This window comes from Sminthopsis crassicaudata, chromosome 3 (genome assembly GCF_048593235.1).
Source record: "Sminthopsis crassicaudata isolate SCR6 chromosome 3, ASM4859323v1, whole genome shotgun sequence".
In the NCBI taxonomy this organism is placed as follows: domain Eukaryota; kingdom Metazoa; phylum Chordata; class Mammalia; order Dasyuromorphia; family Dasyuridae; genus Sminthopsis; species Sminthopsis crassicaudata.
In genome coordinates this window covers 176887847-176914498 of record NC_133619.1, presented here as the reverse complement: position 1 = coordinate 176914498, position 26652 = coordinate 176887847, and the positions used below count along the sequence as shown (strand labels likewise).

General features: G+C 33.5%; 1 protein-coding gene across 1 annotated transcript; it reads left to right on the top strand.

Annotated features, from left to right (window-relative positions):
• Positions 1-1376: 1376 nt before the first annotated feature.
• LOC141560855 (sulfotransferase 1C1) lies at positions 1377-26222 on the top strand. Its single transcript, XM_074299666.1, has 8 exons — positions 1377-2287; positions 9187-9381; positions 12474-12602; positions 14206-14303; positions 22733-22859; positions 24504-24598; positions 25399-25579; positions 26031-26222. The coding sequence occupies exons 2-8, from the start codon at positions 9210-9212 to the stop codon at positions 26141-26143; spliced, it is 915 nt and encodes a 304-aa protein (XP_074155767.1). The 5' UTR covers positions 1377-2287; positions 9187-9209; the 3' UTR covers positions 26144-26222.
• Positions 26223-26652: the final 430 nt, after the last annotated feature.

Sequence of the window (26652 nt, the reverse complement as noted above, 5' to 3'; positions counted from 1 at the left end):
AATATTTCCAGTTTTTCTTTATTATTTTTAAAAGGTCCCTCAATTTTACTAAACTCTCAAGCTATTGTATATCTAACCTACTTTTCTTTTAAATTTTTAAAAATTTGTTCTGTTTAATCTACAAACTTTATATATCTTTATTTAAAAAAACCAACAAAAAACAAAACAGTGAAAACATACAATATCCACTTTCAAAATCAAGAAATAATTCTAAAAACTCAATCTACCAACTGGAGGAACCCTAATAAGATAAAAATTATGAATGGGGCAATGATGTCATTTCACAAAGAGAATTTTATATAACTAAAAGAACAAGCAAATGGGGGGGAGATGGGGTGGGACAGAAAAAGACAGGAATAAATAAATTTCCATTGTTCCAAATCAACAGTATAAGGCCCAAATTGTTATTCTGTATCTCACCTGTCTTTCAAAATTAAACTCACAGAAAAACTCATCTTTTCTCACTGTCTTAACTTTCATACTTTCACTCACTTATAAATTCTTTGAATTCAGACTGAGATCATCACTCATCTGTAACTGCTCTCTCTAAAGTTATCAATAATCTTTGAAAATTGACAAATTCAATGACTTTTTCTCAGTCTTCATCTTTCTCGACCATTATTCAGCATTATTATCTCTTCTGAATATGTTCTCTTTGGAATACTTTCCCCTCTTCATCTACTGATTTCTCTTATTTCCCTTCCTATATATCTGGCAGCTCCCCTTCTTTGATTGATCATCATCCATATACCAATTCCTAATTATGAGCATATACCAAGGTTCTGTCTTGGCTCTCTTCTATTTATTCTCTTCCTTATTATCACCAACTCCCATGAGTGCAAATATCATCTCTATGCAGATAATTCTCTAGACTAGTTTCTTTCCTGAGCTTTAATCCAGCATCACTATTTACTTTTTGGATGTTTCTTATTAGTTATCCAATAAACATCTCAATTTGATTCAGTGTAACCAAAATACAATTCTTTATCTTTCCCAAAATGGCAATTATCTTCCTGACTTTTCTATTTTTATCCAAGGTGACATAGTCTTCCAGGCAGCTAAAATCACAATTTAAGAATTTTTCTCAACTCTTCACTGTCTCTTTCTGCCATGAATTTAGCTAATTATGAAGTGTACCTTTCCAGCATCTCTTGTGTCTCCCCCTTTCTCTCTACTCTCATGACCTCTACTCCTTACTGGGACTACTACAATCATGTCCTAATTAGACATCCTTCTTCAATATTTCCTCCCTGTCTAATTCATCCTCCAACCAGCTACCAAAGTGAAGCACATGTCTGATTATGCCCCTTCCTTCATCAAAAAGCTTCAGTAGCATCTTGTTGCCTCTAGAAAAAGATATGAATGACTTTGTTATTTAAAGCCTTTCACAGTAGGTCATCAGACTATATTTCCAGACTTGTTACCCATTATTCCTCATCATACAATTTACATTTCATCCAAACTGCCCCTCTTGCCCTTCCTCACATGTCATTCCCTCCTATTTCCATACTTTTGCATTAGTGGTCCCCCCATGTCTGAAATGCATTTTCATTATCTTCTGTTTCTTATATTCCTTCACTTCTATCAAAACTCCATTCAAATGCAACCCCTTACATAAGGTTTTTACTGACTACAGTTCCATCTAGTAGTGCCCTTTCCCCAATACAATTATATTACATTTACTTTATTTTGTATTCATTTATCTGTATACATCAGTTCTTCACCCAACACACAATAGAATAAAACTTTCTTGAATTTGAAGTACGACAGTGCCGACTACATATTAGGCACTTGATAAATGTTTGTTGATTTGATAAATAAATTAACCTCTGTTCCTTTTTCTGAGGACCATTAGGTTTAAGACAATCCTGATGGAAAATCTCCTATGACCTGACAAGCAGAGAATTCCTCACCAAGTTTATTTCATTAGACCACCACAAAAAGAATGGGCTTATTCTATTACGGAACCTTTCATTGGTTATACCTTCACTTCCTCCTTCCTTTGGTATGAACACAGGTGGTTACAATGTAATCTGATCTTTCTTCAGTGTTGCAGTTCTTATATCTAGGGGGTAAGTGACAGGATTAAGTCAAAAGTGGTTTTCTCTAGGACTCCTGTGAGTCACACATCACTTTGGGAATACCAGACTACCTCTGATTTCAACAAAGGAAAATTCTGACTTCAAAACTGCTCCCCCAGTACCAAGAACCCAAATCTCAAAACCCACAAGAAAAAGTAAAGAAATCTGGAAACCCAAGGGGAATTAACGAGAGACCTCTTCAATCTGTGAGTATTGTATGTATTGGGTTTGTTGGGTTTTTCCTCCTGGGACCCTAGTATATGAAAACAGGATAGGATACTTAGAGGAACATGGAACTAAATTTCTTCCATCTCAGGAAGAAAACATTTTCCCAAAATGAGAATAGAAGACTATTCCTTCTTTATCTTCCCCCAAGATTTTTTTTTTCCTGATACATTTGGGGTTAAGTGACTTGCCCAGGGTTGCACAGCTAGGAAATGTTAAGTGTCTGAGGCAAGATTTGAACTCAGATCCTCCTGACTTCAGGGCTGATCCACTGACCTACTTAGCTGCCTTCCTAAGACTTTCAAAATGAGCCTTTGAATGGTTGCAAGAAATGACCTAAGTGCTAAAATTTTATGGAAATAATATTAGGATCTTCTAAATTCTTGGACCCTCAGCAATACATTTTTGTAATCAATTTTATAATTATAACTTTTTTTTGATAGTACATATGCATAGGTAATTTTTTTTACAACATTATCCCTTGTACTCCCTTCTGTTCCGAATTTTTCCCCTCATTCCCTCCACCACCTCCCCTAGATGGCAGGCATTCCCATAAATATTAAATATCTTATAGTATATCCTAGGTACAATATATATGTGCAGAACCGAATTTTGTTATTGTTGTTGTTGCAAAGGAAGAATTGTATTTGGAAGGTAAAAGTAATCTGGGGAGAAAAACAAAAAAGGTAAACAGTTTACACTCATTTCCCAGTGTTCCTTTTCTGGGTGTAGCTGATTCTGTCCATCATTGATCAATTGGAATTGGATTAGCTCTTCTCTATGTTGAAGATATCCACTTCCATCAGAATACATCCTCATACAGTATCACTGTTGAAGTGTATAATGATCCCTTAGTTCTGCTCGTTTCACTCAGCATCAGTTCATGTAAGTCTCTCCAAGCCTCGCTGTATTCCTCCTGTTGGTCATTTCTTACAGAACAATAATATTCCATAACATTCATATACCATAATTTACCCAACCATTCTCCAATTGATGGACATCCATTCATTTTCCAGTTTCTAGCTACTACGAAAAGGGCTGCCACAAACATTTTGGCACATACAGGTCCCTTTCCCCTCTTTAGTATTTCCTTGGGATATAAGCCCAGGAGTAGCACTGCTGGGTCAAAAGGTATGCACAGTTTGATAACTTTTGGGGCATAATTCCAGAAGCAATACATTTTTCATGGAAAACTCTCTTCATCCTTCACTTCTGGCACCTGCCCAATGGATGAGGTCTTCATCTTTTTCTGCCCAAAGCAGGCATGTTTGTTGTTGGGGGGGTTATTTTTTTATCTTTTAACCATAAATGTATATAGAAAAAACACTTGATGAACTAGAAAGCCAAAACAATTTCTCTAATATCACACTTGGCCCTTTTCTATTTCTTCTTATTTCAGCCTGTTACTACCTCCCTAACTAGGCCAAATAAAAAAGAGTCAGAGGTCCTGAGGTTAAATTCCACCTGTATGAGGGTGTTGAATTAAATTGTTTCTCATATTCCGTCCAACTACAAATCTTTGGTCCTAAAAAATACCATAGACTATAGACAGCAAAGGCTCTATAGTGGATAGAATTTGAATTGGAGTAAGAAGATATAGATTTCAATTCCCATTTTATCTTCTTGCTGGTGTTCTACTTGCTGGTACTTGTTGGCACTTAATCTCTCTCTGCCTCAGTTTCTTCATCTATAAAATATGTAAGAATAAAATAAAAATATACATTAAATGTTTTATAAAACTTAAAGCTCCATCTAAGTGTTAGTTATTGTTATCAGGTAACATAGCTGAGTAAATGTGCAGACAATACATGTAGCTAAGTCACATATGCCTGAAAGAGAAGCTATATCTTCAACCTATGCAACTGGGATAGAAAGTTTGTTCAAATGTTTCTTATACTTGTTAGTTGATTGAACCTTAATAAAACATTGAACTACTTTTAACTTCTATTTTTTCACCTGCAAAATGAGGATAATAAAAATACGTACCTTCCAGGTTTTTGTGAAAATAAAACGAGATAATATTTGCAAAGCACTTTCTAAGCTTATTATGGCATATAAATGTTAGTTATTATTATCACTAACCTATATAAATCTATGGTTTGAATTATCCCTCTGGGCACCTCTAGCAGGAAAGAATCAGGCTAACAAGTTCCATCACCAAATATTACATTAAAGCTTCCCAAAACAGAAAAAATACTCACCTAAACTTATAGTCATTAAGATTACTTCAGTATTTCCAAAAGTCTGAAGTTATGCTGATATAAGGATTCAATCTTCCAAAAGAATTCAAAAGGTCATCACTGACCTTGGAAATATCTTCGTGAATTTCTTTAGACAAAAAATAATCAGTTAAAATTTATTAAGAAACTTTATTTTATTACTTAAAACTTATTAAGGGATCTTATCTTCATGTCATTCTTTTGGTATGAGAACAGTAATTGCAGTGCAGCATAGTCTTTCTCCTACCTTTACCTGATCCTATATGGAGAGAATAAGAAGTGAATTAAGACAATATCAGTTATTACCAAGACTTTGTTGTAAATTGCACAGATGACATGCTTCTCTGACTTCAGCAGGGCCTCAGCCATATTCAGAAAGCAATCCATCATTACTATTAAACTTCATAGTCTTGAAATAAGAAAGGATGATGTCATATTTTTACAAATAAAGATATACATATGCATATACTTATAGACAAATGTCTAGATCTATGAAAACATAGAAATTTTTTTATTTCATATGTGTGTCATATATGTACACATATGTCATATGTGTATATACTTGTTAATGTATGTTACTTTTGTTTTTGTTCAGTCATTTCTGCTGTGTTCAACTCTTAATGACTCCATTTGGAGCTTCCTTGACAAAAATATTGAAGTGGTTTGCTATTTTCTTCTCCAGCTTATTTTACAGGTGAAGAAACTGAGGCAAACTAGTTAATGACTTGGTATGAGGCCAGACTTGACCACATAAAGATGAGTCTTCCTGGCTCCAAGATTGGCATCTTTCCACTGAGCCATCTAACTACCCCAATTATATATTTTGCATGAGCATGAATTTGTGTGTGTGTATGTTATATATATTTAAAATCAGAGTTACGGCAATTGATTCAAACTTCTCTATCTAAAATATTCAAAAGACAAATCTGTATTTAACTTTTAACAATATATTTTTGCCACTTGGCCTGTCACATTCAGAGCTTTTTCATAATATTCAGATTCATTTTTTCGAATTGCCAGGACTATCTCCTCCATACTAATATAAAGGCCTACTACAATAATGTCAGTTTTTGACAGATACTTGACTCTTTATGAACTCTTTGAAGAAGCAAAAATTAGGGGAAAAAAAGTTTTGCTTTTTTCATTATTTTGGGGCAGCTGGATGGCACAGTGGATAGAATATTGGACTTGAAGTCAGGAAGACACATCTTCAAATTATTCTGAGTTCAAATTTGGCCTCAGACACTTGCTAGCTGTGAAATCCTGAGCAAGTCACTTAACTCTTCCCTTTGATTATAAAATCAAGTCATGATTCGTTTCTTGGTGATATTATATAATACAGAATATTAGAGCCTAATAAGGTCCTCAGAAGATCATCTAAACCAAAGTTTTTAAATCATCTTTGTGTCTCTCAGTAGTCAGATGACTTGAACTCCATTTCATATAATATGTAATCAATCGCCCTACAACACCAATCGCTATCTCTGTGACTCCCCCCCCTCCAAAACATTCTTCCTTGGTTGCAACTCTACTAGGATGTAAGCTCTAGGAGGGCAAGAACTGAATAACTTGCTTATCTTTGCATTCCTACAGTTTAGAGCTGTGCCTAGCACAAAAGTATTTAACAAATGCTTTTTCATTCATTCATAGGATAATGGAGCTATATGGGAATTTAAATATTTTAATCCATTTTACCTAGGAAAAAGCCAAGACCCTCCCAAAATGAAGTGATATGCCAAAGTTTGCACTTCTAAATTTAAGGAGGAGAATACTTGAAACCAAATTCTGTGACTTTAAATCCATTGGATTTGCCATTTTGCTATATTATCCAAATCCTGCCATTGATGAATTAGAGATCATCTAGTATGAAGGTTCTTAACTTGAGGCCTAAGAATTTGTGTTTTTAATGTTTTAATAAATTTGTTTCCTTTCTAATCCTCTGTTTCTTATTTTATGTATTTAGTAATACTTTTCTTATAAAGTGTTCATAGGCTTATCAAATGTCAATAGAACCTTGATCTTCACCCAAAAGGATTAAAAAACCCTTAAAATATCTCGACCTCCAGTCTATAAATACATGTCTTTTCCTTTTAATACTTTAGTTTGTTCATCAAGAAAATGCAGTTATTAGCAACCACCTCTTTCCTTCTGCATGAGAATATTGGACCAACCTTACCAAGTGATGCAAATCCTACAGTATAAGTTCACATTAGGGAGGTACAGAAACTCTTCTTAATAATTTTAATGCAATATATTTCAATCCCAGAGCCTAACCCTAAATGTTACATATAATAGATACTTATAGAATGCTTATAAATAAGTACCTCAGATTTGTAGAAATGCTTACCTAAGCGTAGGAGCTAGCCAACAGTGGGTTATAGTGGTTATGTTGTAGCATAAATACAGTCAAAAATGATAAGTAGATGAATGACTGTAGTTGTTTTTCAATAAAATTTTCTTTATGGACACTGAAATTTTAATTTAATAATCATTTTCATAATTCACAAAATATTATCCTTTTTATTGTTTTTCAAACATTTATAAAATAAAACATATTCTTATCCTGCAGACCATCTAAAAACAGGGTTTGGTCCCAAAACCATAGTTTGGTGAAAAGAATACTAGATTTATTTGGGACTAGAAAGGCCTGGATTCAAATCCTGTCACTTCTCTATGTGACTTTAGACAAGTCAGTATATTTTCTAGTCCTCAGTTTTCTTGTGTGTAAAAGTAACAGACTGGATTTAAATGAGCTCTGAGAACTTTCTACATAGGCTCATCTGATGATAGAAACTTGTGACTAGGACCATGATCCTAATTAGGAATATAAACTAGAAAAGGTCACCTTTAAAATGCTAGGATGAGTCTCCTGATGAGGACTAATGCATTGACAAGTATAATGCATTAGACTAGTGGGGCAAGTTTGTCAGATATAAAATGCTGCCTTGTTAGGGGATAAACACAGCTGCCTACCTGAAAACAAGATCTATTTCCATCGCCTACCCCTCATCTAGGGACCTTGTAATAGTACGAGGCAGAAATGGAATTTTCCTAATCAAAACAAGAAACAGGCATGGCAGATCATGTTTCCCTTCAGCAAGAAGGAAGGAGAATTTTACAGAATCAATATAACTCAGAGTTGACCTTATAGGAGGGAGAGCCATCATCTGTGTGATAGGATTTGAGGGGAACTAAGAAACCACTTGCCTAAAATGATGTCCCTCATTGACCAAAGCAGTGCCTAAAATTCCCACCATTGGAGGCTATTCTTTGCAATGAGATATTTCTAAGTCCAAAAGGCCTTTTTAAACACCCAAATATGTTGCCTAGGAAAAAAAAGAGTAAAAAGAAAAGGGTACAAGAGTAGATCTACCCAGTAATTTATTAATGCAGATTAATCAATCACTACATACACATTTAATAGTTTTATTGCATATCCCAGAGGAACTGAAGAACTAGGACAAGAGAAATACAAGTTTCAAATGAGAGGGAAAGAGAAAAATTAAGACATGGAATGTGGATTGGGAAAGGAAGACTGATTGGGAAAGGCATCATGGAATAATTGAGTGCTGGTAAGGATAGGGTTTAAGAAAGGAGAACCAGTGATAAAAGTGTAGAAAGGGACACCAAGAATAAAATTTGTCTTCTACATCAGTTCTTTTTTTTTTTACTTTTTTGCTGAGGTAATTCAGGTTAAGTGACTTACTCAGGGTCACATAGTTAGGATGTGTTAAATGTCTGAGTCCAGATTTGAATTCAGGTCATCCTGACTTCAGGGCTGGGGCTCCATCCACTACACCACCTAGCTATCCCAATTCTTTTATTTTTAACATACTGATTTTAATTTGCATGAATTCCTGAAACAGGAAAGAATACAGTTCAAAATTGGCCTCTGATATTTTACTCTGATTCTTGTAGGCCCATAGCCAATTTGCTATGGGCTTTATGTTTCTCATCCATAAAATGAGGAAATTTAGACTAATTTTTTCTACCATTTCTTTCATTCTTAATTTTTATAGATTCCTTTTTTTGTCTGAGGAAACTGAGACCCAAAGTTACTTGTATAATGTCACAGAGCTGCTTAAAAGCATATATTTGTGTGTATACTCATATATACATATATAAGTATATATATTCACATATATACATACAAATACATATAAACAAATATATACATATATGCATAAAGAGGTATATGTAAACATGTATACATGTGTACATATGTATATGATAATGATGCTGTGTTTCTTTTCTTTTTAAGGCTTAGCTATATTTGCAAGAAGAAAATATTTTTTTCCTTGCTGAGGAAATTTCAACTATAAGTAAACAGTTTATTTTTGAAGGCATAGGCACAATATGCTTTACCTCATGTTAAGGCCAGTTCAGAGTTTAGCCTGCTGGATAAATCCTTAGTCTACGTACTAGAAAACTCTTCAACCAACCAAGAGCTATGTTTTTCTTAAAATGATACAACCAAAAATATTATCAGAACAGCAACCTTCCAGCTATGACAAGTCTTGTTTCTCTCAGTCAGGTTTTGTATTTTTAAAAACTCCTGAAGACTCTCTGTGAAAAACCCCCTTTGTCCTCCAGAAATAATAAGAAAGCAATTGTTACAATTGACCATGAAAAAAATGACTAAAGTAAATGTTTTCTTTAAGCAATTAGCAAGTCTCGTCACATAATGTCACTTGAGACGATGAAAAATCTCCAACTGAATGAAGAGTACCTAAAACCAGAAACCAAAGAAATCAATGGAATTCTCATGACCAAAATGATAAGTGATAATTGGGACAAAATTTGGAACTTCCAAGCCAAGCCTGATGATCTGCTCATTGCAACATATGCAAAAGCAGGTAGGTATATGGAAATTAAAGTAATAGAGATGAATCTAGCTTTATCAAGGCTATTAGAAGGCAATTAGAAGAGGGCTTCTAATTGATTTTCATATTCATTGCAGATCTGACCTAGAGGAAAATGGCAAATGGTACCCTACTAGCTTTGCTCATTCCCCCCCACCCCCAAGAGTTCTGTGTTTTCTTTCTGACATTAAGTTAAGCTCTTTTTTTTTTCTATCAAGTGCTCATTTTAAGAAGAGAAAAAATGTTAGAGATACCAAAAAAAAAAAAGGGAGAGATAATTTTGAGTAAGAAACAGGAGAGGGTAAGATTTATGATAATAGTTGAAACACATGTGGGAAGGTCTCAATAACCAGAGGATACTCTATTTAGTTCTTTAGAAGTGGAGAACAAAAGGCAGAAAGACCCTATTTGCAATTACCCCTAAAATAGGCTTTGGAATTCACATGAATCCATTGTTCTAGTATAAGACAATTGTGCTCTATATTCCAGAATGCAATGGAATAAAATAGTGGTGACTAGAATCAGTCTAGCTTACATAACCCTACTCCTAATAAGTGACATTTGGGATTAGAAAGGGATGCCTTTCTATGGTTGGTTGATTATTTTGTGTTTACACTGTAATATCTGACTTTTCACATTTGAGAGGGATGGCACTAATACTTGGGGTATAAAAAAAATTTCATGTACAAGATGATGCTTGAGCTGAATTTAAAGGCAGAGAGATTCTTTATGAGGTGGATTTTAGGAAAACATGTATAGCATGATGGAATATCGTAAATGAAAGAATACCACTTTAATTGGTTGAAACAGTATTAGTAATGGTGTATTCTCCAAAGAAACTAGGTTAGATTCAAGTTGTGTAAGGTTTAAAGGCAAAAGGAAAGAGTTTTTATTTTATTCAAAAGGTAATAAGAAACCACTGAAACCGGTTGAGTAGGGTTAGCCTAGAACTAACATAACATTAATTTGGCAGCAATGTGAAAGATGGGATATACTAGGGAGGAATTTTTAGGTTGGGAGACCAATCTGGTGGACTTTGTAATAATCTACTTGAGATGGGCCTGAATTAAGTGAATGAAGAGAAGAGGCTGGATCCAAGTCAAGGGGTAGTCCTATTTTCATTATTGTCACTAACAGGAAAAAGCTGGTTACAATGGATAAGCATCCTCTCACCCTCTGTCCTTTTAGATGTCACTAATGTCAGAACAAAAACATTCACCAGGTATTTCCTGGCACCCAGACCAGTTCTATATCTGCTATATCACAGCTGCCTCTAAGGCAAGTAAAGCCCTTTGCTGGACACAAATTATAAATATTGTGTTATCATTAAGGATCCCATTGGCAGTTGCCTAACATAACAGTTAACTACAAAGGAAAATCCCCCAATGAATATAGTAAAATATGAACAAGGAAGATGACAAAATAAGTTGGAAATATTTTTTCTTCTTGCAACAAAATGTATATCATCCCCCTTTGGCCCAATGACTATATAATGAATTTCCTTTATGAGATATATAATTTCTTTCCCCCATCTCAGCCTCCATCAACAAACCAAGACACACCCTTAGAACACCTTTAGGACTCACTGAGACCCTAGATCTCAGGGACAATCCACGATTCTCTTAGGAGATGAAGCTAATGGAGTCTCTTTTATCTGTGCAGACCCAATCCACTTTCATAAATTAATGTAGTGATCAAGAGTTCAGAATAAAGTTATTGATATGGAAGCTAATAAAGAGGAAATAAATTTCCATGCAGAGAGCACTTTTCTGCTCCTTATAACATTTTGGAACTAAAAAAAAAATTCCTTTTCTATTCACTTACATTCACTTTTGCCAGTCTGTGTTTAAAGAGTAAACCAAATAAATACATTAAAAAAAGAAGATGCCAGAAGTATTTTGGCCAGTCTATTTGTTTGTTTAGTTTAGTTTTTTTTTTTTTGAAAAGCTAACATACTAAAAGAGAGTAAATCCATTCTTATTGGAGAACTTCTTTTGGTCTGACAAACTTTGTGTACAAACTAATTTGCAATAAATTTTCCTGCATTTGGGGGAATTCAATAATCTAGTACAAAACCCTCCACAGTTTCATTCCCACCCCACCCCAAATATCATTTAGGTTTTTTTTAAAATAATTTTCCATCTCTCCTCTAAAAAAATCCTCATCTTGTTCCAATCGAACTAATTATTGGCCTTTCCCCCAAAAGTCATCTTGTGCCTTTGTTCCTACTGTTTCTTCCTTCCCTTGGAATACCTCCCTCCTATCTACCTCCTAAAGTTCCCCTGTGAAAAACATACCCATCATTCAAGACCATCATTCAAGATCATGCCTTGGCTATAGCCACATAACATGTATCAGAGGCAAGACTTGAACTCAGGGCTTTTGGCCTCCAATAGCAGTGCTCTATCCACTTCATGATATTGGTTTTCATCCCTTATTTTATAAGACCATTTTAGCAATTGTCGTTTTTTTTTGTTTGTTTGTTTTGTTTTTTAATGAAAGGAATAGTTAACCTCCTAAGCTCCTTGAGGACCAGAAATGCCCAATTCATCTCTCTCTCTCCACAAATAATGCATGTATCAGATATATTCCTGTTTCTATGGCTTTGCTTAAACTATTCCTGATTCGTAGTATATCCATCCTTACCCACTTACTTCTTATCCTTTCTTTCCTTGAATACACCAGTTCTCTCCCCCACCAAGCTGGTAATGACCATCCCTTCACATAATAGTTTGTTTTCCAGTTTTCTAAAACACTTTTCAGAATGATTGTGTATTATTTATCTTTGGGGGTTTTTTTCTTATCTTTCCAGTAGACTATGAAATATCCTTCCTAAAATATTGCATCTCCCAGAGCCTAGCACAGTACTCTAAATATATTGGGTTCTTGTTAAACATTTACTGAATGAATTGTATGTATCTTTTATTTTATAATATATCAATATTTTATTAATATTATTTCATAATATATTTCTCATATAATATCTTACAGATAGCAAGCGTTTTCATTTGTTGAATGAATAAATGGATTGTTCAGAGTTAAATGTTTTAAGTAGGTAGATTAAAAAATAGTCCAAATTTTTTCAGGTACAACCTGGACACAAGAGATCGTGGATATGATCCAAAATGATGGAGATGTTAAAAAATGCCAACGAGCGAACACCTTTGATAGGCAACCTTTTATTGAGTGGACTCTGCCTCCACCTCTCAATTCTGGTAAGTTTACTCAACTAAAATTGGATTTGCCTCAGAATTAGGGTCCTGAACCCACTAGTCTCTTCTGAAGAGAACCATTTTCAAAATCACAATTTGATCTCCTGTATGTATGACTTTCTTCTTTACACATATTAATTACTCTTTATCACAAAAAATTCCTCTTAAGAGTATTAATGATTCTTTTCTATTCTAGTTAGGTACACTTTTCAATCATGTTGGTGATTTTATCCCATTTATGTTCAGAGGTATGATTGTTAATTCAATGTCCTTCCATTCAGTTCTCTTACATTTTTATTTTCTTTTATTTCATCCCCTTCTTTACAAAAAGGGGGCAGTAAATGGGGAGGAGAAGATGTATGCTTGATATTTGTTATCTATAAATGAAATAGACTATGTCTATCCTCTTGAAGCTCTTCCCTACCACTTAATCTACTGAAAATCATGGATTTTTATTCTAAAAAAGTAACTCAAAATTAATGTACAAGTTATGGCAGTCTTGAAGCACCCTCTTTAAAATGAGAGTGTATTTACTATTGCTGTGTCACTGATACAACAGCCAACTCAGGGTAAGATATAATAATAAAGATTCAGAAAATAGTGAGGTCATCTTACTTCATTTCATATTGTTTAAGCTCTACAATTTATACTTAAAAGAATCACAGAGAGCAATACATGTATGTGTTTGTGTGTGCATGCATATATTATAGTACATAGATGTTTGCATATAAATGACAATATGGTTTTAGAAAATTAAAAGTATTTTAGGAATAAAGATTAAAATCCTATTCCCTGGCATGCTGTCTATAGACCATAATATGTTACATCTTAGATTTTTTTTAATTTAAAGTTTTCTCTTACTAAAAAGCAAACATACTTGAACTTCCTTAAAGATCTTAACAAGCTGTCCAGTGCTACTGTTGATTATATAACTTACTCCTTTCAGATACCATGCTAGTAAGTTTACATCTGTTAATAAGTATAATAGAAACTAAATTTAATTATATCCTTCAATTAATAAAACCTTCAGTCACATGGATTTCTGGTCATTTTCAAAAACCCTGAATAACTAGTATACCCATGAGCTAAAGAAATGCACCCAAGTCATAGGTCACATTGAAATCCAACAATACACATTCCTTCCTCTAAAAGTACAAGCCTGTTTTCTTCTGTTTCCCTCCTTATATTCCCCATTCGAGGGTTGGATTAGGCAAGAATTTTTCAAATGACATGTAAAAGATCACAAATCTTATATATTTCCCTAGTTCTCCAAACTATATCTGATGACATTATGCTTACATCAGGGAGCAGAGAACTAAGATAGTTTATACCATCTGTACTACTAGTGTTGCTGCTGACATTGATAGTAAATCATCCTCAGATCACAGGAGTTAATATATGGAAAGTGCTTTGTAAATTTTAATGCACTATATAAATATTAGCTATTTATTATTTTAGTTTATATTCAGAAAGGAGAACAAGACAGTCAAAATGATCACTTTATGTACTGTGAAGACGTATTTAGAATGTCTGCAGGACAGTTCCACAAAACCAAATAGCAGAGGGTATCTAAATGACATCTAAATGACACTGCACTATTTCCCAGGTCTAGATCTAGCTAATAAAATGCCTTCTCCAAGAACACTGAAAACACATCTTCCTGTCCAGATGTTACCACCATCCTTCTGGGAACAAAATTCAAAGGTAATTAAAAATTTAAAGATCAGCCAGTAATTTAAACCTATCTTGCTCAGTGTTAACTTGTGTCTAAAAAATAGCAAACAAATCATTTTTAGTTTATTTTTTCTGATTATGTATTGCATTAATTTTTATAATTTTTTATGAATCATGTTGAGAAATAAATGTCAGAACAAAAGAGAAAAACCACAAAAAAAGAAAAAGAAAAAGAAAAAAAAATAGTGAACATCGCACATGTTGATTTACATTCAATGTCTATAATTCTTTTTCTGGATACACATAGTGTTTTTTATCTAAAGTTTATGGACATTGCCTTGGATCAGTGAAACACTTAGAAGAAACAAGTCTTTTATAGTTGATCACTGCATAATCTTGCTGTTACTGTGCACAATGTATTCCTGGTCCTGTTTGTTTCCCTATCAGTTCATGTAAATCCTTCCAGGCCTTTCTAATCAGCTGTTCATAATTTTTATAGGATAATAATGTTTAATTTCTTTCATATACCATAACTTATTTAGCCATCCCCCAATTGATGGAAGTCTACTAATTTTCTAGTTCTTTACCACCATAAAAAGAGGTGCTAGAAACATTTTTGTACATGTGGGTCTTTTCCCATATTTTATGATTCCTTGGGATACAGACCAAGTAATGACACTGCTGAACTAAAGGGGATGCACAGTTTATAACCCTTTGGGCATAGTTCCAAATTGCTCTACAGAATGGTTGGATCATTTCACAACTCCACCAGCAATGCATTAGTGTCCCAATTTTCTCACATCCCCCCCACAACATTTATTATTATCTTTTCCTGTCATGTTAGTAATCTGAGAGGTATGAAGTGGTATCTCAGAGTTTGCATTTCTCTGATCAAATAGTGATTTAGAGCACCTTTTCATGTGATTATAAATGGTTTTAATTTCTTCATCTGAAAATTATCTGTTCATATCCTTTTACCATTTATCAATTGGGAAATGGCTTGTATTCTTATAAATTTGAATCAATTCTCTATATATTGTAGAAACAAAGCCTTTATCAGAAACTTTGGTTGTAAAAAATTTTCCCAGCTATATGTTTACCTTTTAATCTTGTATTGGTTTTGTTTGAGCAGAAACTTTTAATTTAATATAATCAAAGTAGTGCATTTTGTCTTCCATAAAGTTCTCTAGTTCTTCTTTGGTCATAAATTCCTCCCTTTTCCAAAGATCTGACAGGTAAACTATCTTTTGCTCTCCAGAGCAAATTTGCTTATGGTATTAGCTTTTACATCCAAATCATATAACCACTTTGAACTTATTTTAGTATAAGGTGTAAAATCTAGGTCTATGCTAAGTACCTGACATCATTTTCCAGTTTTCCCAGCAATTTTTGCTGGGAGTAAGTTCTTACCCCAGAAGCTAGAGTTTGGAGCTTTATCAAATACTAGATTACTATAGTCATTGATTATCATATCATGTGCATCTAACCTATGAATGAATGAAATTTTGGATTGTTTCTGTGATTTGTTGTTTGACTCATTCATTCTTTAGAATTCTTTAATTTCCAATTAGTTTTTAGTCTATCTTTCCCTGGCTCTTTATGGAATATAATTTTTATTGCATTGTGGTCTGAAAAGGAAGAATTTAGTATTTCTGCCTTTCTGTGTCTTATTGTAAGATTTTTGTGCCCTAATACAAAGTTAGTTTTTGTGTGGGTGTCATGTATCACTGAGAAAAAGGTATATTATTTTCTGTCTCTATTCAATTTTCTCCAAAGGTCTATCATATCTAAGTTTTATAAGATGCTACTAACTTCCCTAGTTTCTTTCTTATTTATTTTGTGGTTAGATTTATCTAATTCTGAGAGAGGAAGTTTGAGGTCCCTCATTAGTATAGTTTTACTCTCTATTTCTTCCTTCTTCTCTAAGAATTTGGATGCTATACTGCTTGGTATATATGTATTTAGAACTCAAACTACTTCATTGTCTGTAGTACACTTTTACAAGATGTAGTTTCCCTCATCTCTTTTAATTAGATCTATTTTTACTTTTTTCTTTATCTGAGATCAGAATTGATACCCTGCTTTGTTTTTAGCTTTGACTGAAGCATAATAAATTCTTTTCCAGCCTTTTACCCTTACCCTGTGTGTATCTCTCTATTTCAGATGTGTTTCTTATAAACAACATATTGTAGGAATCTGCTTTTTAATCCACTTTGCTATTTACTTCCTATTTTATAGGAGAGTTCATCCCATTCCCATTCATAGTTACAATTATCAGCTCTGTATTTCCCTCCATCCTATTTTCTTCTCTTATATACTTTTGTTCTCTCTTTCTATCCTGTCCCTCCTTAGTAGTTTTTGTTTCTGACTCACTCTTCCTCAACCATCCTTCCCTTCTATCACCCCTTTCTTCTCTTAATCCTTTTCCCTTGTGTTTCTGCCCTCCCTTTTTTCCAGGCCCTCGCTTTTCTTTCCTCTTTTTCCTCCTGCTTCTCTATAGGATAAGATAAATTTCTAAACCCAACTGAGTTAATGTTATTTCCTCTTTGAACCAAAACCAATGAGATTAAGCTTCAGACAATGCTTATCCCCCTCCCTTTTTTCCCTCTATTGTAATAGATCTTTTGTGCCTCCTCATGTGATCTAATTTGTCCCATTTTAATTTCTCTTTTTTCTTCTTCAATACTTTCCCCACCCCTCAATGGCTTTTTCATATCAGAAATTCATATCAATATCCTCCATCCTTGTATGTCCCCTCTAACTGCCCCAATAACAGATTAGTTCTTAAGAATTACAGATATCATTTCCCCATCTAGGGATATAAACAGTTAAATCTTAAAATAATATTTTTCCCCTGTTTACCTTTCTGTGTTTATCTTTGAATTCTGTGTTTGAAGATCACATTTTCTGTTTTGTTCTAGTTTTTTCAATGCAAGTTATTTAAAGTCTCTTACTATTTTGAAGATCCATCTCCTCCCCTGAAACATGATGATCAGTCTCACTAGGTAGTTTATTCTTAATTATAATCCTAGGTCCTTTTCCTTCCAAATATGGTTTTCCATTAAGCAGGATGATTTCAGAAAGGCCTGGAGAGACTTACATGAGCTGAATGAAGTGAGCAGAACCAGATCATTGTAAATAGCAACAGCAAGATTATACAATGATCAATTCTGATGGACATGGGTCTTTTCAACAGTGAAGTGATTCAAGCCAGTTCTAATGGTCTTGTGATGAAGAAATCCATCTGCACCCAGAGAGAGCACTGTGGGGACTGAGTGGGGATCTCAACATAGCATTTTCACTTTTTTGCTGTGCTTTGCTTGCATTTTAGTTTCTTTCTCAGTTTTTCTTTTGTTTGTTTGTTTGTTTGTTTTGGTTTGGTTTGATTTGGGTTTTTTGCCTTTTTGATCTGATTTTTTTTTTTTTTGTGCACCATGATAATTGTGGAAATATGTATCGAAGAATTGCACATATTTAACATATATTGGATTATTTGCCTTCTATGGGAGGGAAGAAGGGGAAGAGAGGGAGAAAAAATGGAACACAAGGTTTTGCTAGGGTGAATATTGAAAATTATGTATGCATATGTTTTAAAAATAAAAAAGCTTCAATAAAAAAAATTAAAATATAGTTTTCCAGGTCCTTTAATTCTTTATTGTAGAAGCTGCTAGATCCTGGATAATCCTGATTCTTGCTCATTAATAATTGAATTGTTTTTGTCTGGCAGCTTGAAGTATATTTTTTTTACCTTAAAGTTCTGCAGCTTTGCAACAATGTTCCTTGGAGTTTTTCTTACGGGATCTCTTTCCAGAGATGATTGATGAATTCTTTCAATAACTATTTTGCCCTTTTTCCATTATATCAGGACAGTTTTCCTTAATGATCTTTTGAAGAATGCTATCCAAGCTTTTTTTTTTTTTGGACCTTCAGGTAGACCAATAATTTTTAAATTGTCTCTCCTGAATCTATTTTCTAGGTTGGCTGCTTTTTAAATAAAATACTTTACATTTCCTTCCTTTTTTCCCATCTTTTTAGTTTATTTGACTAATTCTTGATGTCTTATAGAGTCATTAGTTTTTATTTGCCAGATCTAGTTTTTAATGTGTGATTTTCTTTAATTAGCTTTTGTATCTTTTTTTCCATTTCCATCCTCATCTAAGTTGATATTTTGATCTTCCTTGTCACCACAGTAACTTTCTATGACTAAGGTCCTTTTTTGTTTCTTACTCATTTTCTGATTTCCTTTCTTTCTCTTTTTTTTTTCCTATTATGTGACTTTTATGGTTGAGCTCTTCTTCTTCTTCTATTCCAACCTTCTTGTTCAGATTTGAGCCTTGGCTTTCAGCAGAGAGGCCCCTTGTGTTTGGCGTCTTGGTCACAGCAGGGCAAAATCTTATCTGTTCTCTCTAGGCAACTCCCTGATTTCCAATGCTGGTGATTTGTTTTTTTGTGCTGAGACTGGAGGCAGCCCCACTGATCTGATCTGCTAATTTGCTGAGACCAAAGATCTCAGTTGCTGCTTTGCTGTGATTAAGACCTTTTCACTGGATTTCCCAGATTCCATCTGGACTGGGCTGAGCTCCCCTTTCATCCAGGTGATTCTGACCTTTCTTGAAATTTTTTCAATCTATCTTGGGCTGGAGAATAGTTTCATTCTATCATGCTCTGTTCAGAGTATTGGTTTTATGTGGTTTTCAAGGGAAACTGGGAGAGCTCAAATAGCTTATTGACTTCACTCCAACATCTTGACTCCAACCCCAGAACTTGTTTTCTAAGCAAGTCATTTTTAAAAGAAGCATCTAGTGTATATACATGATAGACAGCTGTACCTTTATAGTGCCAAGAACTGCATTCAATTCTCATTACTCTGCATATCAAGAGTGGAGTTTTCTGATCAAAAGTTTTTCTCATCACCTGTGTTTGGGTCAGGTTTCCACTTTGCTTTATTCTTTCCATTCTCTCTAACTTTATATGTAGAAAATAATTTAAAAGATGATTGTCATTTGCTCATGTATGGAGAGGTATCATGGTATAGTCATTAGGGAGTCCCTCTTATAGTCAGAAAAAAACAGATTTCAAGTCCTACCTCTGTCATATAATAATTTTAAGACTCTGGACAAGTTGGGCAGCTAGGTGGTGCAATTCAGAACACCAGCCCAGAAGTCCTGGGGATCTGAGGTTAAACATGGCCTCAGACACTTAACATTTCCTAGCTGTGTGACCCTGGACAAGTCACTTACCCCCAATAGCCTCAGCAAAAAACAAAAAACAAAAAAGCATGGACAAGTGACTTAACCTCTAAGTATACCAGGCAAATCTCTAAGATTCTAAGTAGAAGAGAATGTGGTAACCTGCAGAAGGAGAGAAAATCCCTTCACCTGAGAATTTTTGTGATAAGGCCTTAGTGAATAAATATAATGTCTGCTTCAAAATTAAGGTATGAAGAGATTTTTATGTTTTATTTAATTTAATTTTTTCAAATTCAAAGTCACATTTGTATTTTCTTTCCTATTTTCACCCCTTGGTAAGAAAATGAAATAAATTTTTTTAAAAAACCAAATAACAAATATACAAGTTTCACACATAGGCATTTGGCCATTGTTCTTATCTTCTAAATTTGCATTCTAATCTTCCCTGTCACCATAGAATCTTCCTATGGTCAAGGCTCTTTTTACTATTATGCTCATTTTAATTTTTTTTAATTTTAATGTTTTTCTTTTTCCAAATACATGCAAAGATAGTTTTCAACTTTCACCTTTATGAAACCTTGCATTGCAAAGTTTTCTCCCTCTACTCCCGTTCTAAACTATCCACAACAACAAGGAATTCAATATAGGTTAAACATGTGCAATTCTTCTAAACATATTTCTATATTCTTCATACTGTGTAAAAAACAAAATCAGATTAAAAGGTGAAAAAATACTAGAAAGGAAAAAAACAATCAAACAACAACAATAAAAGATGAAAATAATATGCTTTGATCCACATTCAGTCTCCATAGTTCTCTTTTTGCATATGGATACTACTTTCTATTACAAGTTTATTGGAATTGCCTTGAATCATTTCATTGTTGAAAAGAACTGAGTCCATCATACTTGTTCATCACATGATCTTGTTATTGTATAAACTGTTCTCTTCATTCTGCTCACTTCTCTTAGCATCAGTTCATTTAAGTCTTTTCAGGCTTTTTTGAAATCAGTCTGCTTATCATTTCTTATAGAACATAATAATATTCCATTATATTCATATGCCATAATTTACTTAATCGTTCCCCAAACCATCATTTTTAAAAACTGAGTTCTGTTTCTAGGACATAGGGGAGACTGTCCCAGGCTTCTTTTATAAGGGGACAGAAGCCTCTCATTAGAGTTCTACAGTAGGAGCAGAGGTGCTGCTAGCTTTCTCATTGTGCTAGGTTGGCCTGGCATAGTTCTGCCTGTTATTATAGGATTTGAGGGCTTGCAATTTTGTTCTGTGTTTGTATTGAAGTCTTACAGCTGGTTTGCTGAGCTGCTGGCCCATTGAGTCAGGACAAAAGGGCTTCCACTGTTGGTCCATTCTGTAGCTAAGAGCCTCCCACTAGATTCCACAAACCCTGCCTGTGCTGGGCCTTGCTTTCTTTTTATCCAGGTGAAGTCCTAAGTTATCTTAAGCTGGAAAATTGTTTCACTCCAAATTTTTGTTGATTTTGTCACTCCAGTAACCTGAGAAAATGAAAAAAAATTACAATTAGAAAGAAATATATGGAAAGAGAGTTGACAGCTTGGAACAAAAATTAGCAAACTTTACTAAAGAAAATAACTTTCTGAACATTAGAATGGGCTCAAAAGAAACTAATGAATCCATGAGACTTCAAGAAGTATAAAAGCAAAGTCAAAAGGCATAAAGAATAGAATAAAATGCCAGAACCATGTAGAGTTGAAAGCAAATTTTACCTAATATTTAAAGAACAACTAATTCTAATGCCATATAAATTATTTGAAAAAATAAGGAAAAAAAATCCAAGGGAGAGTCAAAACAGAGAAAAAATAGCATAGACCAATTTCTCTAATTAATATAGTTGTACAAGAAGTTTAAACATGATATTAACTAGGAGATTCTAGCAGCATGTCAGCAACATATGCACATATAATAATAGGTTTCTAATAAACAACATATACAGCAAAAATTACATACTATAGTCAGGTTACATACCAGGGATGTAGAGCTAGTTCAATATTAGGAAAGGTATTAACTCAATTGATCATATTGATAACAAAAACAACAAAATCATATGATCATATCAATATATACAGAAAAAGGTTTTGAAAAGATGGAATAGCCATTCCCAAGAAAACTTGAAAATAAGTTCTTAATTTAATAAGTAGTATCTATCTAAAACCAAAGAGCCAGAATTATCTGTAATGGGGATAACCCAGAAGCCTTTCCAGTAAGGTCAATGGTAAGGCAGGGATGCCCATTAGCACCATTACTATTCAAAAATAGAGTTACATATGCTAACTATAATATTTAAGACTGGAGAGAGAGAGAGAGAGAGAGAGAGAGAGAGAGAGAGAGAGAGAGAGAGAGAGAAACTGAAAGTAATAAGCATAACCTAGGAGAAAATAAAATTATCAATTTGCAAATAATATAAAAGTTTAGTCAGTGAATCTTAGAAACTTAGTGAAAAAACTAAATGAAATAATTAACACCTGAGTCAAAATTGATTACTATAAAATAAACCCATACAAGTTATTAGCATTTCTGTATATTACCAACAAAATTCAATAGGAAAAAATAGTAAGAGAAATTCCATTTGAAATTAAAAATAGTCTAAAATACTTGGGAAGTTTACCTATCAAGACATGCAAAAAAGTATACAAATGCAAAACATTTGCCATACAAATAAAGGGGGGAGAGAATTGCTCAGAGTAAGTGAATATAACAAAATAACAATACTAATTTAACTAATTTTCTCATTCTGAATCAAAAATATTAAATTAGGAAAATAATGAAAAAAATTCATCTGGGAAGAGGACAAAATTTCAAGAATATCAAAAAAGTTAATGAAGAAGTAGGAAAGAAAAGGAGTTGGCAGAACGAGGACACAAACTCAAACTATATAATAAACCTGTAGTCTTTAAAATAATTTGGCTCTGTGTAAAAAATAGTAAGACTAAGCAGTGGAGCAGATTATACATTCACACACAGAGATACATGCTACCTGCCTCCAGAGAAAGAGAGGTGATAGATGCAGAGAAAATACTGAAGCATATTTTTTAACTTGGCTAATACAGCAATTTATTTTGTTTAACTTTACATGTTTGTTATGAATTTTATTTTTCTTGTATTCTCAATGGGGAGAGCAGAGATTCAAAGTAAAATAAAATAATTTTTAAATGATTCCTAATAGCGAAAATTAACATTTCCCTCCTATTTTCTTTCTCACTGCCTTTGATTGGCTTTTCCTACATCTGCAGATAATCTATGTGGCAAGAAATGCAAAAGATTGCCTGATATCTTATTATCATTTCTCAAGAATGAATAAAATGGTACCTGACCCAGGTACCTTGGAAGAATACATTGAGGAATTCATGAATGGGAGAGGTAAGTGGAATTAGATCTGTGGTCACCTGATTCATCAATCGCCTTACATTAGCACTAACCAAGGGAAGAAATTTTCTAATTGTACTTTTATGTAGTTTTCAGTAATATAATCAGGCATCCTTAAAAATCAGATATTATAAATTGCTCAATGTAAAATCAAACATACTTATAACTTCTTTTCCAAACAGATTCTTAATAAAGAACAATTGTTGAGAACTTGCAGAGCATTGTCTAGAATATAATGTAAGCAGCATTTTCATAATTTAGTAGTCTTAATAATGCTAAAAATAGTAACAATCATATGGTCTTGGCAAGTCATTTAATCTCTCTGAACCTCAGTTCCTTCATCTATAAAACTAGGATCATACCTCTTATACCTATCTCACAGTTGGTGGAAGAATCAAACGAGTAGGAAGATATTAATTTGGTATTGCATAAAGACCTTGTATTCAACATCTATGAGTATATACTTCAGTGGTTTCACTGATTTAAAAAGTTCTTCTTATAGTATAGATTGCAACTTATCCATCTTTCACTGATTTAAAAAGTTCTTCCTTATAGTATAGATTGCAACTTATCCATCTTTCCACTATATAAGCTTGTCCCTATGTTTTGTTAAGCATAAATAATTTGGTCAAGGGCACCAAGGTAGGAATGACAATGAAGGATTGTCAAGACAGTGCTAAAATGGGCATGATGGAGGATAAAAGGGGCAGATGGAGGATAAAATAAGCCCTCCCCTGAAAATAAGCCCTCTGGTGTTTTTTAGTCCCAAAAAAATAATAAGACAGTGTCTTATTATCGGGGAAACACGGTACTCATGAATTAACATTGTTTTCCTCACTTACTTTGCAGAAGGTGGAATATTTCTTAATGAGGAAATTTCACTGGTTGTAACCATTTCTGCCTTCTTTAAGTATGTACATACAAGTTCTCAACCAATTGTTAACCAAAAAAGATAAAAAATTAAAAGCTGAAAATGTTAGAGATCAAGTGAAGTGCTTTTTAAATAATTGTATACTGCTGGTGGGCAGCTATGGCAAAGTAGTTGGAGTCAGGAAGATGAGTCTTCCTGACCTCAAATCTGGCCTCAGATATTTACTGACAGTAAATAAATTTTCATATTTAACCTTGGACAAGTTACTTATCATTTGCTTCAGTTTCCTCTTCATTTAACAAGTCTGGAAACAAAAAGAGGGCGAAACAAATTAAATAATTGAACAATTAACATAGATATAGTAGCAATTGTACTTTAAATTATAATAAAGCAATTGCTTCAGTTTTCTCATCTTTTAAAATGAGCTAGAGAAGGAAATGGTCAACCCTTCTAATATCTTTGCCAAGAAAACCCCAAATATGGTCACTCTTTGGATAAAAACTCTTTTGAATATACATGTACCTTCACTTTCACATGTACTGTTATTTCTGCTGCAAAGAATAATCTGTGATTCTTATGATGCTGTTTTCTAATTGGATTTACTAAAAATCTCATCTAAGCTTCATGATGTCTTTTTTTTATGATCAGTCAGTAAGGTCAATAATAGTAATTGAGTATGTATTTTGTCAGGCAGTGAAATATGAGTCATCATTCCACAATTAATATGACTGATGCTAACTATTCTGTTTCTTTCCATTCACTTCCAGTACTCTGGGGTTCCTGGTATGATCATGTGAAAGGATGGTGGGATGCGAAAGAAAAACACCCCATTCTTTATCTGTTCTATGAAGACATGAAAGAGGTGGGTAACTGATGTAATGTTTTTGGGCCCAATAAGGTTTTTTTTGTGTTGTTTTCTTTTTGAAGAATTACAGAATCACAGTATAAAGGGTCCTCAGAGTCAGAATCCAAGAATGCCATTACAATGTCCCTGACTGTTCATCCAACCTTTTCTTAAAAACCTCTAATGAAGGAGAACTCACAACTTCCTAAGGCAGCCCATTTTACATTTCAATAGCTCCAATTGCTAGGAAGACTTTGATTATTTCAAGGCTAAATCTGCCTGCCTCTTTTCAATTCCTACCTCAGTTCTACCCTCTAGTGCCAAGAAAAATCTATGTAATCCTTTTAGTGATAGCCCAGCACTTAAGCATAGTTATTGTTTTCCTTCCTAAAGGAAATTTCTTTACAAGTTTCCACAATTTTTATGACATATTTTTCTGGAAATGGAGGCTTCCAAAAATAATTCCCTGTTAGGATTCTGAATGGCATTACTGATTTTTCACCAAATGTGTGTGGGTTGACTTTTTTCTTTCCATACTTTTTGCTTCATTTTCTTATCAATTACTTTTCTTCCTTAATTTAACTTAGAGTTAAACAAATACTTTCCATTGTTAAATTTTTCTTGGCCAAATACTAAGTTACCACTTCATCCTGAATTTCTTTTAGTCATCTTGTACTACATTCTAAGTCATCCACTTCTTTCCAGATTATGAATGAAAAATAATTAAGCACTTTCCATGTGCTAGGCATTTTACTAAGCACTAAAAATGCACTACTACTTATAATTATATTTTTTTTTATTGGCTCCTCCTCATCTAGAACCCAAAGCGGGAAATCCAGAAGATGTTAAAGTTCATGGAGAAGGATTTGTCAGAGGAAATCCTCGATAAGATCATTTATCACACTTCTTTTGATATCATGAAACAAAATCCCATGGCAAATTACACTGCCCTGCCTACAAGCATAATGGACCATTCCATTTCCCCATTCATGAGAAAAGGTATGTAAAGTTCATGGTTTGTGAGAAGTCAAACTCCAGTGCTTGCTAATTATAACTTATCTAAGAATTCCTTTAATACTAAATATTATGGAGAGAATGCATAACACTGCAGAAAGAGCAGCAGAATTTGATCAGAAGACCAACTCCTCCTTTAATCAATAAGTCTGAGTCTTAGCTTACTCAGCTATTAAGAGCAGATGATTTTTCCTAACTTGACTAAATGACAAAATCATTGTGAAGATGAAATAAGAGAAGATAGAAGAAAAGCATTTTGTGAACTGTAAAATTAAAATATTACTCTAACTCATATATACTGGTCAGTGACATCCCTATGTGTTCCTTGAAAAGCCAAATTTCTATTTCACATTCACTTAATGATTCTATGAACATAATACCCATTTTTAAAACTTCTACCTTGATCATTTAATAGTGTGGTTTTGCTCTGTTTCAGGAATGCCAGGGGACTGGAAGAACCATTTTACTGTTGCCCAGAATGAGAAATTTGATGAAGATTACAAGAAGAAGATGACAGGAACCACTTTGACTTTTCGCACAGAGATCTAAGAGGGAAAATGATGGAAATTAACTAAAATTTTTCCCTGGATTTTTTCCACAGTAAACCTCATGACCACATGTATACTAAGCCTTTACCTTTCTTGCTTTTTTTTTTTTTTTTTTTTTTTTTTTACCAGCCCTCTAATGTCTCATCAATTAATCAACTAACAATTTTTATCAAGCATTTATTGCATACTAAACACTAAGCTATGCACTGGTAATACAAAGACTAAAATGAAATAATCTTTGCTTCAGTGACTTTCTATACTCCAGCAATAAAAGATAACTATGTCTAGGTACATAGACATAAATATGCATATAGATGCTTATATATTTGTATTATATGTGTATATATATATATGTTTTACTATCTATATATCATAGATATGCATATATACAGAAATTTATATACATATATATACACATGTGCATATATACCCAGAAAGACTTTCAATGCAATTTTAAACTTAATAATTTAAAACTGCACCAAGAATTTTATTAATTTTTTTTTCTTGCTA

What these genes read in the sequence shown, in the direction of transcription:
- LOC141560855 (XM_074299666.1), top strand. Translation starts at nt 9,210, where the DNA reads ATGTCACTTGAGACGATGAAAAATCTCCAACTGAATGAAGAGTACCTA. An exon ending in GCCTCCACCTCTCAATTCTG is followed by an intron (nt 12,603 to 14,205) that starts GTAAGTTTACTC and finishes ACTATTTCCCAG; the next exon opens with GTCTAGATCTAGCTAATAAA. An exon ending in TCTATGAAGACATGAAAGAG is followed by an intron (nt 24,599 to 25,398) that starts GTGGGTAACTGA and finishes CTCCTCATCTAG; the next exon opens with AACCCAAAGCGGGAAATCCA.